Below are 18,074 nucleotides of genomic sequence, written 5' to 3'. Positions count from 1 at the left end.
TATTTTATTTTATTTTATTTGGGCTCATTATTTTAAATGCCTCAACACTCAGTCTCTCTCTCTCATATCCACTTCTACATATCTGCCGTGTGATCTTGACTAATTGGTCCCATCACTTTTCGACAAATAGATGGGGAAACAATGGAAATAGTGACAGACTTTATTTTCTTGGGCTCCAAAATTACTGCAGATGGTGAATGCAGACATGAAATTAAAAGACACTTACTCCTTGGAAGAAAAGTAATGCCAATCCTAGACAGTGTATTAAAAAGCAGAGACATCACTTTCCTGACCAAGGTCCTTATAGTCAAAGCTATGGTTTTTCCAGTAGTTATGTATGGATGTGAGAGCTGGACAATAGAAAGGACTGAGTGCTGAAGAACTGATGTCTTTGAACTGTCGTGCTGGAGAAGACTCTTGAGTATCCTTTGGACAGCAAGGAGATCAAACCACTCAATCCTAAAAGAAACCAACCCTGAATATTCATTGAAAGGACTGTATTGAAGCTGAAGCTCCAATCCTTTGGCCACCTGATGCGAATAGCTGACTCATTGGAAAAGACCCTGATGCTGGCAAAGATTGAGGACAGGAGGAGAAGACAGGATGAGATAGTTGGATGGCATCACCAACTCAAGGGACATGAGTTTGAGCAAACTGTGGAAGATGGTGAAGGACAGGGAAGCCTGGCATGCTAAGTCCACGGGATTGCAAAGAGTCAGAGCAGACTGAGCGACTGAAAAACCACTCCCCTAACAATATTCTTTGTTTCTTATTCCCACACAGGTAAATAACATCCTTTCCTGGATATTGAATTTGAATTTGGTATAAATTAAAGTTTTCTTCATATTGTTTAATGATAAACCATTCTCTGCAATCCTCAGCACAGAGTTCTGTGAGTCAGAAAGGCTGCATGGACAGGATTTAGAAGGTTACATCACACTACTACTCACTTACATCTCACTTTATCCACTGGAAGAAAACACATAAGCAAAAACCATACTTTATTAGAGTCTTCAAGAGTTGAGAACACAAAAGAATGTGAAGAAAATATGTTCTGGAGTGAGCTGATTCCTCTTTAGTGAGAATGAATTAGATTCACTGGGAACATTTGTTACATCTGTCAATGGAATGGCTGCATATTGGTCTAATGATGGAGGTGCTCTCCTAGTGTATCAGAAAACAGGGGTCTACTTGAGACTGCATAACCTTAAGCTGTAGAGTGGGGTCTGCAGAAGTATTCAGTGAAGGGAAAGGTCTACCCATATGCTCATTTCTGTCCAGGGAATTTTTGTTGATATCATGGTGGTTCAATGAATTTGGGAATATGCAGGAATGCAGATGGACAGGATTTGAGTCTTGAATTGCTTGGAGAACAAAGTCCTTACAGTGGATGAGGCCTGTGTGGTGGGCAGGATCTGAGATGATCTCACTGATCCCAACTCTTGTTATTACTGTTTATTTCCTGCCCATTGACTTGAGTTGCATATCGTGACTCAATTATAACAATGAGAAAGAAATATTGGGAAGTCATGACAGGCATTAGAGTAAAAACATAAATCTGGCTTTCTTCTTACTGCTTCTCTCTTTCTCTTTTGGTTGATAGAAATCCAGCTTCCATGTTGTGCCCTACTCCTTCAGGGGCCCATGTAACAAGGAATTTCTGGAATTCTCTGAATAATATCCTGGGTACTTGCGAATCCTACCAAAAGACCTGTGAGTGAGCTTGAAAGTGATTCTCTGTTCATCAAGACTTCTGTTGCCTGCAACCCCAAGCAATATCTTGACTGCAAACTTCTTGGAGGTGCTCTGAAGCATTTCAGCAAATTTCAGTTACCAAATAGTAAGTAAAAACTAAAGACTTTGGTTTTTTTTATACTGAGCCTGCATGAGCTCTTCGTATATTTGGGAGATCAATCTCTTGTGGGTTGCTCCATTTGCAAATATTTTCTCCATTCTGAGGATTGTCTTTTTGTTTGTTTATGGGTTCCTTTGCTGCTCAAAGGTTTTTGAGTTTAATTAGGTCCCATTTGTTTATTTTTGTTTTTACTTTCAGCACTCTAGAAGGTTAATCAAAAAAGATGCTGCTGCAATTTATGTCAGAGAGTGTTCTGCCTAATTTTTCTTCCAGTAGTTTTATATTATAGTAACTGGTCTTAAATTTAGATCTTTAGTCCATTTCACATTAACAAACAAATTTTTAAAAATGAGCAGAAAATTAAGACTCCCTTAATAAATGCTGGAGAGGGTGTGGAGAAAAGGGAACCCTCTTACACTGTTGGTGGGAATGCAAACTAGTACAGCCGCTATGGAAAACAGTGTGGAGATTTCTTAAAAAACTGGAAATAGAACTGCCATATGACCCAGCAATACCACTTCTAGGCATATACACCAAGGAAACCAGATCTGAAAGAGACACGTGCACCCCAATGTTCATCGCAGCACTGTTTATAATTGCCAGGACATGGAAGCAACCTAGATGCCCATCAGCAGATGAATGGATGAGGAAGCTGTGGTACATATACACCATGGAATATTACTCAGCCGTTAAAAAGAATTCATTTGAATCAGTTCTAATGAGATGGGTGAAACTGGAGCCCATTATACAGAGCGAAGTAAGCCAGAAAGATAAAGACCATTACAGTATACTAACACATATATACGGAATTTAGAAAGATGGTAACGATAACCCTATATGCAAAAAAAGAAAAAGAGACTCAGATATATAGAACAGACTTGTGGACTCTATGGGAGAACCCGGGGGTGGGATGTTTCAAGAGAACAGCATCGAAACATGTATATCTAGGGTGAAACAGATCACCAGCCCAGGTTGGATGCATGAGACAAGTGCTCAGGCCTGGTGCACTGGGAGGACCCAGAGGGATCGGGTGGAGAGGGAGGTGGGAGGGGGGACCGGGATGGGGAATACATGTAAATCCATGGCTAATTCAATGTATGACAAAAACCACTGCAATGCTGTAAAGTAATTAGCCTCCAACTAATAAAAATAAATGGAAAAAAAAATGAGCAGAAAATCTAAATAGACATTTCTCCAAAGACGCCATACAGATGGCTAAAAAGCATATGATGAATTTCTTTTTTTTTTTTTTTCTTTTATTATATGGTTTACTACCTGGGAGAATAAAAAAGCCATTTTAATTGTGAAATTATTAAATTTAAGATTTGTCTAACTTTTAAAATATTATATGCTGTATCACTCCTGATACAAGTTTATTGTTTGCATTATTAAAAAAATAGAAAGCACATGAAAAGAGGCTCAACATCACTAATTACTGGAGAAATGCAAATCAAAACTACAATGAAATATCACCTCTCATCAGTCAGAATGACCATCATCAAAAAATCTACAAATCATAAATGCTGGACAGGGTGTGGAGAGCTGTAAACCCTCCTACACTGTAGGTGGCAATACACAGTGATACAGCCACTGTGGAGAATAATATGGAGGTTTTTAAAAAAGTAATAGAACTACCATATATGAACCAGCAATCCCACTCCTGAGCATATATCTGGAGAAAATCATGAGCACCCCAATGTTCATTGCAGCACTATTTACAATAACCAAGGCATGGAAGTAACCTAAATGTCCACCACATAGGAATGAATGCAGAAGGTGTTTTAAATATATACAATACAATAATACTCATCCATAAAAAGAATGAAATAATGTCATTTGCAGCAAAATGGATGGACCTAGAGATTGTCATACTCAGTGAAGTAAGTCAGACAGAGAAAAACAAATATCATGGTGTCACTTATATGTGGAATCTTTAAAAAAACAGAAGGTGCAAATCAATTTATCTGCAAATAGAAATAGAGTTATAGATATTGAAACTAAACTTATAGTTACTATGGGGTAATGAGGGGATACCCTTCATGGGAGCTTGGGATTGACATATACACACAACTATATATAAAAATATATAACTAATAAGGGCCTACTGTATAGCATAGGGAACTCTTTTCAATACCCTGTAGTGACTAATATGGGAGAAATCTAAAAAAGAGCAGGTGTATATGATGTATAAATGATTCACTTTCCTGTACACCTGAAACTAACACACCATTGTAAATCATTTATGTTCAATAAATTTTTTAAAAAAATAAAAATATTTTTCTAATATGGCAACATAATTCCATTAGAGAAAAACTCGGAAACAAAGACTCATTCAAATTAGAGACAAAATGTAAATCTTCATGATATAAAATGCCACTCAAAGCAAGGAGTAAGGCAATGAAAATAAAAATTTATACTTACAGACAACTATTAACTGAGAAAATGGAAAGTGTATCATATCCTTGGTATAGAAGTCTTAATACACCTAGATTTCATGATAAATAAAGTGGACTTACAAATTTCAAAATCACACATTGTGTGATTAAATTGAGAAAAAAGTCTGAATTTTATGTTGTCCTCCCACAATTTGAAAGTAAGAAGTAAAGAGGAGAGGTGCACAACCACCTGAGGAGAGGAGGGACATTCCCAGGACACTCACTTTTCTCCTTTTCCTTTCTGTTAGTATTAACAAGTCTCCAGAGATTGGGACAAAACAGACCAACTGGCTAATGATGAGCTTTGGGCATTGAGCACTAAGGTCATACCACTGAAAATAATTGGCCAATGCCTCCAGTTCTTTAGTTTGCCTGTTCTAATATTATGAATCCACACTTATGTCTCCATCCTTTGGAGGAACCTGCATCAGAAGGCCCAATCTGAGTGTGTCTTCTTTCCCATTCTGAGGAGGAACCCTGAGACTTCATCACACACCAGGCAGGAGAGGGGCAGTGAGTCTGTGCTTCTTGGTCATGCTCCAGCAGAGATGCAGCCCAGCCCAGTAAGTGCAGAGGGAGACAGTAATTGACAGAGGGACTGTTTGAGCATTATTCCATCCTCAAAAGCAGCAAACACGATAGTTTTCATAAAAAGGTAGGAAGGCACCCATCTACATGGTTTTGGAATAGAGACTTTTGAAATTTATGTATTAGGTTCTGGTTGGCATATGAGAACTCTCATTCAGAGTTCTTCATATGCCTTACTGGTTCTGGTTCCATCTGGCATCCTTCCCACCAGAGCAGCTAATGGGTCTGTAAACTTCCCTTCACTCATTTAAATAATATGAAAGCAGTGATGAGAATGAGGAGGATAAAACTGATCCTAACATCATGTACTGTTGTTCAAGGCTTCTTAAGTGTCAGGCTCTGAGGTATGTTTTATGTTTCTTGTTCAATTCTGTCTGCACAATCTCTCCCAAATTGTTAGTGCACACATAATTATAATTTTAAAAAGAGGAAAGAAGCATAGCATTTTATGTCTCATCTACCAGTCCATGAGTTAGAAAGTATTAAAGTCTGAAGCCCATCAGTCTGGGGAGACTGACTCCAGACACACGGCATCTGGGCAGTCTTCCCCTTTTCACCCAAACAGTCCTGTCGCTTCCTGGCACTCCCTGCTTACTGTGCCCTTCCCCTTGGAATTTCCTGGAGGATACAGTGTTGGGCAGTAGGTAGCACTTTCCACACCAACTATGGGAAGAACGTCTGAAATCACAGATGAAGCCATAGAAATAATCGGCACCTGATACTTCAGGGTAGATCTCTGTTCATGCTGTTCTGTGATTTCACTTCACCCGTCCACTGTCTCCTCTATAGTTATAATGAGCTAAGTCAATCACGAAAGGAGACACAAAATCAGTCCTGTGGTCCAGTCCTATGCAGGAAAATGAAAATGTTTAAAATAATATACTCCATATGCATCTGTAGTTATACCTCTCTATCTCTGCTGAAAACTTTCAGAAAGTCTGAAAATGAAATTTAGGGCATGGGACTCAGAGAAGAAAACCTTAATTTTGAATCATGCTTGCTCCACTCATTCTTAGTGTGTTGTGGAGCAATTTCTTAGAATCTTGAGACTTAAGATTATCAACTGAGTGATTCCCCTTTCATGCAGAACCACTGAATTGGGACTAAGCAAATAATGCCTACCCTCAATGCAATAACTATGTGATGGATGCACAAAGAAAGGGAAAAATGCATAATTGATTTTGTTACTAATAATGATAAGGGTAATTTTCACGTCATCAGATTTAAATATCTCGAGATCTGATGTGGTTTCCCCACATCCCTGACAGGACATTTTATTTTTGTTTCTATGAGTACATTCTTCATAGATGAAGAAAACTGAGTGAAGCTCATTTATTTCTGATTCTCTAAAACCTATAAGTTGGCACAGAGGAGACACTAAGGATAAACAAACCCGGTTAAGTGTTGAATTCTTCTGTTTTTCATAGAAACTACTTGTGAGCAATATGGCTTCTACACAGTGGACCATTTGTGCCAGTTTTTTTCATCCTTTTCAGAATGTCCCACAGGACTTGTGACAAGTTAAAGTACTATTAGTTTCTGTCTATGTCGTGGACTTTCTTTGAAAGTTGCTATTTTCCATTTAATAGCATCTGCAGCATTCAATCACTGAGAAATCATTGAAGAATTTTTCATGAATACAGGGGAATAAAAGAGAAAAGAATAGGGCATGTACATTTGAATGCATGGGCTGAGACTTACTTTATGATTTCACGTTAACTGTGCTCCAGCTCTGAGACAGGAAAGGCTTTGATCTCTCTGCCATATACTCCATGATACATCATTACATTTTGGGGGCATTGTATTTTATTAATAAACATGCATGCCTGCTAACTCACTTCAGTTGTGTCTGACTATTTGCAACCCCATGGACTGTAGCCCACCAGACCCCTCTGTCCATGGAGTTTTGCAGACAAGAATACTGGAATGGGTTGCTATGCCCTCCTCCAAGGGATCTTTCTGATTCAGGGGTCAAACCTACATCTCATGTCTCCTGCATTGGCAGGTGGGTTCTTTACCACTAGTGCCTCCTGGGAAGCCCTATTAATAAACACACTATCCCAATAATGATTAAAATTTTTTATACAAATGACCAAGTATTGTTTCCAACTCCCCTTTGGTGCCACATTTATTCTAGAGTGGGTGGTAGATCTTTATGTCCAGGAAGAAGAGAAGCACAGAGAGCTTGAGATATTTGCACACATTTCACTTACAGGGGTAAAAGACCCAGGACTGAAATCACTGATCTGCTTTTTCATGTACTAGCTCTCAGTCACCTCCACTGTAGCTCATGTGTTCCTTTTCAAACCTACTTGGGTCCCAGAGGTGAAAGGAAGGTAGAGAATTGTTTCATCCTCTTTTCATTCAGTGAGTATCTGTGAATCATTGGACTGAGGCCACAGTTTACAGAGGTCATAATGGCACTAACATGGATGACTGTAAGGTTTTCAATGAATAATCATGCATTGAAGTACAGCTTTGAAATTTAAGGTTGAAAAGATTTCCTATATAAGGTGAAAATGGTATGCATGCAGTTGACAGAATGTTATTTTTGCACTGAAACAAATATAGGGAATTAGCTTCCTTGGAGGCTCAGACAACATAGAATCTACCTGTGATGCAGAAGGCCCGGGTTCAATCCCTGGGTCAGGAAGATCCCCTGGAGAAGGAAATGGCAACCCATTCCAGTATTCTTGCCTGGAGAATCCCATGGACAGAGGAGCCTGGCTGGCTCCAGTCCATGGGATCACAAAGAGTCAGACATGACTGAGCACACGCACACACCAAACTGGTTATGCACCCATTTTGAGAACTTAACTAATCACCACTCACATGTTATATACTAATTTCCATTTGTCTGAAACAGAGAGATGTACAAGAACTTTCATAGGATTGTTGTAAGCAAAAACTGATATAAATAAAAAATAATATATGTAATGTAAACTGAATACTTATTTAATATATAAAATAAATTATATATTACTGCATTTAAATGTGTAAAATTTGTTAAAGTGAAATTAATTTATATAAATTTACTAACCGAATAAAATGGTATCTTTCCTTATGTAATAACATGTGTCAGGAAATTGTTTGATGTAGTTATATGTACTTCACAAGATACTTAACCAAAATGTTGTGTAAAGAAGTACATTCAGAGGCAATATGGATAGTATTCTATTTAGGGAAAAGTTTTTAAAGCTGGTTATGCATAATGTCAAATGAATATTGACATTATGGAAACATTTACAAGGAAACATCTATCAAGTTCATCACACCAGTTGCTTTTGGGGACATGTATGCAGAGGAACTCCAGTACTTTGGCCACCTCAAACGAAGAGTTGACTCATTGGAAGAGACCCTGATGCTGGGATGGATTGGGGGCAGGAGGAGAAGGGGACGACAGAGGATGAGATGGTTGGATGGCATCACCAACTCGATGGACATTAGTTTGAGTAAACTCCGGGAGTTGGTGATGGACAGGGATACCTGGCGTGCAGCGATTCATGGGGTAACAAAGAGAAGGACTCGACTGAGCAACTGAACTGAACTGAACTGATGCACAGGAATGGGATAGAACTGAGATTCCAAGAGAAGTTGAATTTTATCATTAATGTTTCAAATCTCTATAATATGTGGGATCTGAAGCAATACTATTAAAAGCCTATATTTTAAGAATAGGTGGATACCGTGTTCATGGATTGGGAGAATCAATATTGTGAAAATGAGTATACTACCTAAAGCAATCCATAGATTCAATGAAATCCCCATCAAGCTACTAACGGTATTCTTCACAGAACTAGAACAAATAATTTCACAATTTGTATGGAAATACAAAAAACCTCGAATAGCCAAAGCAATCTTGAGAAAGAAGAATGGAACTGGAGGAATCAACCTGCCTGACTTCAGGCTCTACTACAAAGCCACAGTCATCAAGACAGTATGGTACTGGCACAAAGACAGAAATATAGATCAATGGAACAAAATAGAAAGCCCAGAGATAAATCCACGTACCTATGGACACCTTATCTTCGACAAAGGAGGCAAGAATATACAGTGGATAAAAGACAACCTCTTTAACGAGTGGTGCTGGGAAAACTGGCCAACCACTTGTAAAAGAATGAAACTAGAACACTCTCTAACACCATACACAAAAATAAACTCAAAATGGATTAAAGATCTAAATGTAAGACCAGAAACTATAAAACTCCTAGAGGAGAACATAGGCAAAACACTATCTGACATAAATCACAGCAGGATCCTCTATGAGCCACCTCCAAGAATATTGGAAATAAAAGCAAAGATAAACAAATGGGACCTAATGAAACTTAAAAGTTTTTGCACAACAAAGGAAACTATAAGCAAAGTGAAAAGACAGCCTTCAGAATGGGAGAAAATAATAGCAAATGAAGAAACAGATGAAGGACTAATCTCAAAAATATACAAGCAACTCCTGCAGCTCAATTTCAGAAAAATAGATGACCCAATCAAAAAAATGGGCCAAAGATATAAACAGACATCTCTCCAAAGAAGATATACAGATGGCTAACAAACACATGAAAAGATGCTCAACATCACTCATTATCAGAGAAATGCAAATCAAAACCTCAATGAGATACCATTACATGCCAGTTGGAATGGCTGCTATCCAAAAGTCTACAAGCAATAAATGCTGGAGAGGGTGTGGAGAGAAGAGAACCCTTACACTGTTGCTGGGTGTGCAAACTAATACAGCCGCTATGGAGAACAGTGTGGAGATTCCTTAAAAAGCTGGAAATAGAACTGCCATATGACCCAGCAATCCCACTGCTTGGCATACACACTAAGGAAACCAGATCTGAAAGAGACACGTGTACCCCCAATGTTCATTGCAGCACTGTTTATAATAGCCAGGACATAGAAGCAACCTAGATGCCCATCAGCAGATGCATGGATAAGGAAGCTGTGGTACATATACACCATGAAATATTACTCAACCATTAAAAAGAATTCATTTGAATCAGTTCTAATGAGATGGATGAAACTGGAGCCCATTATACAGAGTGAAGTAAGCCAGAAAGATAAAGACCAATACAGTATACTAACGCATATATATGGAATTTAGAAAGATTGTAACGATAACCCTATATGCAAAACAGAAAAAGAGACACAGATGTACAGAACAGACTTTTAGACTCTGGGAGAAGGCGAGGGTGGGATGTTCAGAGAGAACAGCATAGAAACATGTATATTACCTATGGTGAAACAGATCACCAGCCCAGGTTGGATGCATGAGACAAGTGCTCAGGGCTGGTGCACTAGTAAGACCCAGAGGGATCGGGCAGAGAGGGAGGTGGGAGGGGGGATTGGGATGGGGAATACATGTAAATCCATGGCTGATTCATGTCAGTGTATGACAAAAACCACTACAATATTGTAAAGTAATTAGCCTCCAACTAATAAAAATAAATGACAAAAAAAGAATAGATGGGGTATTCATGACAGTATTAATCAATAATATTCATGGAGATTTTTCTAAGTGTTGGGCAATATTCATTCTAAGGCAGTGTTGATCAAGCCCTGGTTCACAGAAGGGAGACCAAGATACTCACCACTAGAGATCCTGAAATTGGTTCTGGGCTGAAGTTGGGGTAACTAACCATTTTTAAATGAGCACATATAAGTAACGGATGAAATGGAAGTGAGAATCATTGGTCAAATCTATATAAATGATTTTTAAAAGCTTTCTTGAATGGTCCTATTCGGTAGGTTCAATTACTATCATAATTTCATGGATAAGGAAACTGCTAGATGTGTTGGGATTATTCTATTTAAATCTTTTCAGTGCATTCACTTGTCATTGCAATATTATTTGAAATAGTGAAAATATGAATACATGTCTGTTGACAGATGAACAGGTAAAGAAAATGTGGTGTGTATATAAACAATGAGATAATACTCAGCCATGAGGGGAGATATAGTTAGGAAGGGAATCAACATGTACACTCTGCTATATGCTTTTTTTGTTCTTTGTTACATTTATATTTTTAACTGATTTATTTATTTTACTGGAAGATAATTAAAATATTGTGATGGTTTTTGCCATGCATCAACATGATTTGGCCAGAGGTACACATGTACAACCAACAAGGACTTACTGTATAGCACAGCGAACTCTGATCAATGTTACATGGCAGTGTGGAGGGAAGGGGATTTTGAGACAGAATGGATACATTTATATGTATGGCTGAGTTCCTTTGCTGTTCGCCTGAAACTAACACAACATTGTTAACTGGCTATACTCTAATATAAAATAAGAAGTTAAAAAAAAGAGCTGTAGTTGTGAGAACTGTTAGTGGAGAAGGTGGAGAAATGTTGGTCAAAGGATATAAACTTTTGTTATAAAATGAATACATTCTGGGGCTCTAATATGCAGTCTGATGACTATAGCTAATAATTTTGTATTGCGTTCTTGAAATCTGCTATGAGAGGTCTGTCTAACTTACCACATAGGTGCGTGAGCACAAATAGAAGCTATGTAAGGTGACATACACATTAATTAATTTGATTGTGGTAGTTATTCACGATTTGTATTCTATTAAATCATCATTTTAATGATGATTTTCATTTTTCAAAACATCTTTTCAAAACCTTCATGTGGCACAACACAAATATATGCAATTTTGTCAATCACAACAAACTGAAAACTAAAAAGCAAAACAATAAGGTAGTATTATTTCACCAACACAGAATAGAGTCCAAAAAATCTAAAGTGGTCTCACACATTAGACATTTAACTGAGATGGTATGGAAACAAATAACACTGTATAAGATAAAAATAAAATTTCAAGAGCATTTCTAAAATTTCATTATTATTTATTCATTGACAATGCTCTGTACACTAAAGCTCTAATTATAGTCACTGATGCTCTATGATCATGTGCACTTAATTAAACCATGCTGATCAAAGTTTTCAGTCCACCAAAGTCAATTGAAGTATATACTAAGTGATTTTTAAAACAGAACCCTGATAATTGAGTAATCACTTATTTCATGAAGGAGGGAAGACAGAGAAACCAATAAAACTCTGAATATCACCTAAAAATGTTTTCTGACTGTGAAAATTCATTTTTAATTTAGAATCCAGATGACCAAGTCCTTCATATCATAGAGATTTAAAAACTATTCCAAATGAAGGAAATATCTAGAATAGAATTTAAATAAAATAAGATTTATACAAATATTTCATTTCTTTGAAGTATAATTTTTCTTAAATGGAAGGGAATTTCTCTTTCTGTATTATTTATTTTTTCCATTTATTCTTATTAGTTGGAGGCTAATTACTTTACAATATTGTAGTGTTTTTTGCCATACATTTACATGTGTTCCCATCCTGATCCCCACTCCCTGCTCCCTCCCCATCCCATCCCTCTGGGTCATCCCAGTGCACCAGCCCAGAGCACATGTCTCATGCATCTGTTTCACTGGCGACCTGTTTCATAATTGATAATATACATGCTGTTCTCCCAGATCATCCCACCCTCGCCTTCTACCATATAGTCCAAAAGTCTGTTCTATACATCTGTGTCTCTTTTTCTATCTTGCATATAAAGTTATCATTACCATCTTTCTAAATTCCATATATATGCATTAGTATACCATACTGGTGTTTATCTTTCTGGCTTACTTCACTCTGTATAATGGGCTCCAGTTTCATCCATCTCATTAGAACTGATTCAAATGTATTATTTTCAATGGCTGAACAATATTCCATAGTGTATATGTACCACAGCTTCCTTATCCATTCATCTGCTGATGGGATTCTAGGTTGCTTCCATGTCCTGGCTATCATAAACAGTGCTGCGATGAACATTGGGGTACAAGTGTCTCTTGAGAACAGATCTGGTTATTTCTAAAGAAGTAGGCTGTATTTAACTGAGATCATGGATGTATTACCTCTAATGTTCTTGTTCCCTTTCACTTTTCTGTGAAGTTTTATAATCGAAGAGTTTATAGACAGACATGTATAACAAGGAAATCAAGGAGGAAAAATTCTAAGCAAATAAAATTTGTCACAGTGAGAAATATTGTTGAAGGAACAGGGATATATAAACTTATAAATAAGTTAGTTGAATCCAAAATGTGGACACAGTGCTTCATGACCATTTGTGTATTTCCTATTTTTCCAGTCCTCTTTTCTTTTTCCAAAGATATCCAACCTACATAGAATCAGAAATCTAACAAGTGTCTCAGAATTTTTCCTCCTGGGACTCTCAGATGATCCAGAACTTCAACCTTTGCTCTGCGTCCTGTTCCTGTCCATGTACCTGGTCACCATGCTGGGGAACCTGTTCATCATCCTGGCTGTCACCTCTGATCCCCACCTCCACACTCCCATGTACTTCTTCCTCTCCAACCTGTCCTTGGCTGACATCAGTTTCGTCTCCACCACCATCCCTAAGATGATTTTGAACATCCAAAGTCACAGCAGAGTCATCTCCTACACAGGCTGCCTGACACAGATGTCTACTTTTATCCTTTTTGGGTATATGGATTGTACTCTTCTTACAGTGATGGCCTATGACAGGTTTGTGGCCATCTGTCACCCACTGCATTACATGGTCATCATGAACCCACGCACCTGTTCCTGCTTAGTTTTGGTGTCTTTTATGGTTAGTCTTTTGGACTCCCAGGTGCACAATGTGATTGTGCTACAACTTCCCTGCTTCGAGAATGTAGAAATTTCTAGTTTCTTCTGTGGCCCTTCTCAACTCCTCAACCTTGCCTGTTCTGACATACTCACAAATAGTACAGTCAGGTATATTATTGGTGCCATGTCTGGTTTTCTCCCTACCTCAGGAATCTTTTTCTCTTACTATAAAATTCTTGTCTCCATTCTGAGAGCCCCCTCATCAGGTGGGAGGTATAAAGCCTTCTCCACCTGTGGTTCTCACCTGACAGTTGTTTGCTTATTTTATGGAACAGCCCTAGGTGAGTATCTCAGCTCAGCTGTTTCACAATCTCCCAGGAAGAATGTAGCAGCCTCGGTGATGTACTCTGTGGTCACTCCCATGCTGAACCCCTTCATCTACAGCCTGAGGAACAAAGACATCAAAAGGGCCTTGTGGAGGCTCCTTAGAAGAACAATCTCTTCTTAGGACCTGGCCACCCATTTGAGTGTAGTCTTGAGAATGTAGCAAAACTAAACCTGGAGATATAAAAATTCTACCTCTCTCATGTTTTTTGTAAGTCTTATGATCCCCTTGCCTTTCTTTGCTTTTCACCTGAATATTGCTTCTCTTCCATGGTTTAACATGACAGTAGGGACACTGAGGACCTTTTGTGTATCATAATCACTCCTTGACTGAATCTCATTATATCTATGGAGATTCAATAATTTTCTTTGGTGGTGCAAGCATCCTTGAAAGATGAATCATTTCCTTTTTTTGGCCACTTTATTTTTTATTTTTATTTTTTGGCATATTGTGCTTTATTATTTCAAGAAAGGTAAAATCTCAACTGAAAGACGAAAAAGGATTTGTGTAGAAGGTGCTGTGACTGATTGAACATGTCCAAAGTGGTTTGTGAAGTTCTGTACTGGAGATTACTCACTGGATGATGCTCCATGGTTAGGTAGACGAGTTGAAGTTGATAGCGATCAAATCAAGATATTAGGTGAGAATATAATTTGCACCAGCTTGATTATGTTTACTGCTTTGATATCTGGATTTCACATAAGTGAAAAAACCTCTTGGCCATATTTCTGCTTGTGATTCTCTACTTAAATGTAGTGAAAATGTTGTTTTTAAAACAAATTGTGACAGGCAATGTACAGTGGATACTGTAATCATGTGGAATGGAAGAGATCATGGTGCAAGTGAAGTGAATCACCACCAGCCACACCAAAGGGTGGTGGTCACCCAAAGAAGGTGATGTTGTATATGGTGGAATTTGAAAGGAGTCCTCTGTTATTAATATGAGCTCCTCCTAGAAAACCAAATAATTAATTCCAACAATTAATGCTCCCAGTTAGACCAACTGAAAGCAGTACTCCATGAAAAGCCTCCAGAATTAGTCAACAGAAAACTCATAATCATTCAACTATTAATTATGAAGTTGCCTGGAATATGGCAGAAATTAGTAGAACAAAGCATTGAATATGTTGTTCAATAAAACTCTTTGATGAAAGTGAAAATTGTCTTTTATTTTTACTTAAAACCAGGACAACGCAAGACCACATGATTCTTTCTTTCTTTTTTTATTTTATTTTGGGTTTTGTTTCTTTTTTAAAACATTAAAAAAATTAATTAATTATTTTATTGAAGGGTAATTGCTTTACAGAATTTTGTTGTTTTCTGTCAAACCTCAACATGAATCAGCCATAGGTATACATATATCCCCTCCCTTTTGAACATCCCTCCCATCTCGCTTCCCATCCCACACCCCTAGGTTGATACAGAACCCCTGTTTGAGTTTCCTGAGCCATACAGCAAATTCCCATTGGCTATCTATTTTACATATGGTAATGAAAGTTTCCATGTTACTCTTTCCATACATCTCACCCTCTCCTCCCCTCTCCCCATTTCCATAAGTCTATTCTCTATGTCTGTTTCTCCATTGCTGCCCTGCAAATAAACTCTTCAGAACCATTTTTCTAGATTCCATATATATGTGTTAGAATACAATATTTATCTTTCTATTTCTGATTTACTTCACTCTGTATAATAGGCTCTAGGTTCATCCATGTCATTAGAACTGATTCAAATGCATCCCTTTTCATGGCTGAGTAATATCCCATTGTGTATATGTACCACACTTCTTTATCCATTCATTTGTTGATGGGCATCTAGGTTGCTTTCATGTTCTAGCTATTGTAAATAGTGCTGCAATGACCAGTGGGATACATGTGTCTTTCTCAATTTTGGTTTCCTCAGGGTATATGCCTAGGAGTGGGATTGCTGGGTCATATGGTGGTTTTATTCCTAGTTTTTTTTAAGGAATGTCCATACTGTCTTCCATAGTGGCTGTATCAATTTACATTCCAACCAGCAGTGCAATAGTGTTTGTTCCCTTCTCTCCACACCCTCTCCAGTATTTATTGTTTGTAGACTTTTTGATGATGGCCATTCTGACAGGTGTGAGGTGATATTTCATTGTAGTTTTGATTTTCATTTCTCTAATAATGAGCAACATTGAGCATTTTTCATATGTTTGTTTCATGTGTTTAGCCATCTTATGTCTTCTTTGGGGAAATGTCTGTTTAGGTTTCTTTTTCCACTTTTTGATTGGGTTGTTTGTTTTTCTGGTACTGAGTTGTATGAGCTACTTGTAAATTTTGGAAATTAAACGTTTGTCAGTTGTTTCATTTGCTATTATTTTCTCCCATTCTGAGGGTTGTCTTTTCACCTCACTTATAGTTTCCTTTGCTGTGAAAAAGCTTTGAAATTTAATCAGGTCCCACTTGTTTGCTTTTGTTTTTATTTCCTTTACTGTAGGAGGTGGGTCATAGAGTATCCTGCTTTGATTTATGTCATCAAGTGTCCTGTCTATGTTTTCCTCTAAGAGTTTTATAGTTTCTGGTCTTGCATTTAGGTCTTTAATAAATTTTGAGTTTATCTTTGTATATGGTGTTAGGAAGTGTTCCAATTTCATTCTTTTATATGTAGCTGTCCAGTTTTCCCAGCACCATTTATTGAAGAGGCTGTCTTTGCCCCATTGTATATTCTTGCCTCCTTTACAAAACTAAGGTAGCCATATGTGCATAGGTTAATTTCTGGGCTCTCTGTTTTGTTCCGTTGTTCTATATTTCTGTTTTTGTGCCAGTACCAGACTGTCTTAATGACTGTAGCTTTGTAGGGTAATCTGAAGTCAGGAAGGTTGATTACTCCAGCTCCATTCTTCTTTCTCAAGACTGCTTTGGCTATTCAGGGTCTTTTGTGTTTCCATATACATTGTGAAAATTTTTTATATAGTTCTGTGAAAAATGTCATTGGTAGTTTGATAGGGATCACATTGAATCTGTAGATTGCATTCGGTAGTATAGTATTTTCACAATATTGATTCTTCTGACCCAGGGACATAGACTCTCTCTCCATTTGTTTATGTTGTCTTTGATTTCTTTCATCAGTGTCTTATAATTTTATCTGTACAGTTTTTTTGTCTTCTTAGATAAGTTTATTCATAGATATTTAGTTCTTTTTGCTGCAATGGTGAAGGGGATTGATTCCTTAATTTCTCTTTCATTGTTAGTATATAGAAATGCAAGTGATTTCTGTGTATTGATTTTGTATCCTGCAACTTCACTAAATTCACTGATTAGCTCTAGTAATTTTCTGATGGTATCTTTAGAGTTTTCTGTGTACTGTATCATGTCATCTGTAGGCAATGAGAACTTTACTTCTTTTCCAATCTGGATTCCTTTTCTTTCTTTTTCTTCTCTGAATGATGTACTAGATTTCCAAAACTAGGTTGAATAATAGTGGTGAAAGTGGACACCCTTGTCTTGTTCCTGATCTTAAGGGGAATGCTTTTAAGTTTTTCACCCTTGAAAATAATGTTTTCCGTAGGTTTATCATATATGGCCTTTATTATACTGAGGTAGGTTCTATGCCCATTTTTTGAAGAGTTTTAATCATAAATGGGTGCTGAATTTCGTCAAAGGATTTTTATGCATCTATTGAGATTATCATACAATTTTTATCTTTCAATTTATTAACATGGTGTATCACCCTGAGTGATTTGTGTATGTTGAAGAACCCTTGCATCCCTGGAATAAACCCAAGTTGATCATGGTGTGTGAATTTTTTGATGTGTTGCTGAATTCTGTTTGCTAAAATTTTGTTGAGGATTTGTGTATCTATGTTCATCAGTGATATTGGCCTGTAGTTTTCTTTTTTGTCTGTTGTCGTTGTATGGTTTTCGTATCAGGGTGATGGTGGCCTTGTAGAATGAGGAGTTTGGAAGTGTTCCTTCTTCTGCAATTTTTGGAAAGAGTTTTAGAAGGATAGGCATTATCTCTTCTCGAAATGTTAGAATTCTCCTGTGAAGCCATCTGATCCTGTGCTTTTGTTTTCTGGGAGATTTTGGATCACAGCTTCAATTTCAGTGCTTGTAATTGAGTTGTTCATAATTCCTATTTCTTCCTGGTTCAGTCTTGGAAGATTGAACTTTTCTAAGAATCTGTCCGTTTCTTCCAGGTTACCCATTTTATTGCCATATAG

General features: G+C 37.4%; 1 protein-coding gene across 1 annotated transcript; it reads left to right on the top strand.

The window, feature by feature from the left end:
• Positions 1-1,609: 1,609 nt before the first annotated feature.
• Positions 1,610-14,910, top strand: LOC139029624 (olfactory receptor 7E178-like). Its single transcript, XM_070458616.1, has 2 exons — positions 1,610-1,840; positions 13,044-14,910. The coding sequence occupies exon 2, from the start codon at positions 13,176-13,178 to the stop codon at positions 14,010-14,012; it is 837 nt and encodes a 278-aa protein (XP_070314717.1). The 5' UTR covers positions 1,610-1,840; positions 13,044-13,175; the 3' UTR covers positions 14,013-14,910.
• The last annotated feature ends 3,164 nt before the right edge of the window (positions 14,911-18,074 follow it).

The sequence above is a fragment of the Odocoileus virginianus genome, chromosome 3 (assembly GCF_023699985.2).
Source record: "Odocoileus virginianus isolate 20LAN1187 ecotype Illinois chromosome 3, Ovbor_1.2, whole genome shotgun sequence".
Classification (NCBI taxonomy): Eukaryota; Metazoa; Chordata; class Mammalia; order Artiodactyla; family Cervidae; genus Odocoileus; species Odocoileus virginianus.
Note: the sequence above shows the minus strand (reverse complement) of the source record. Positions and strands in the feature narration are given on the sequence as shown.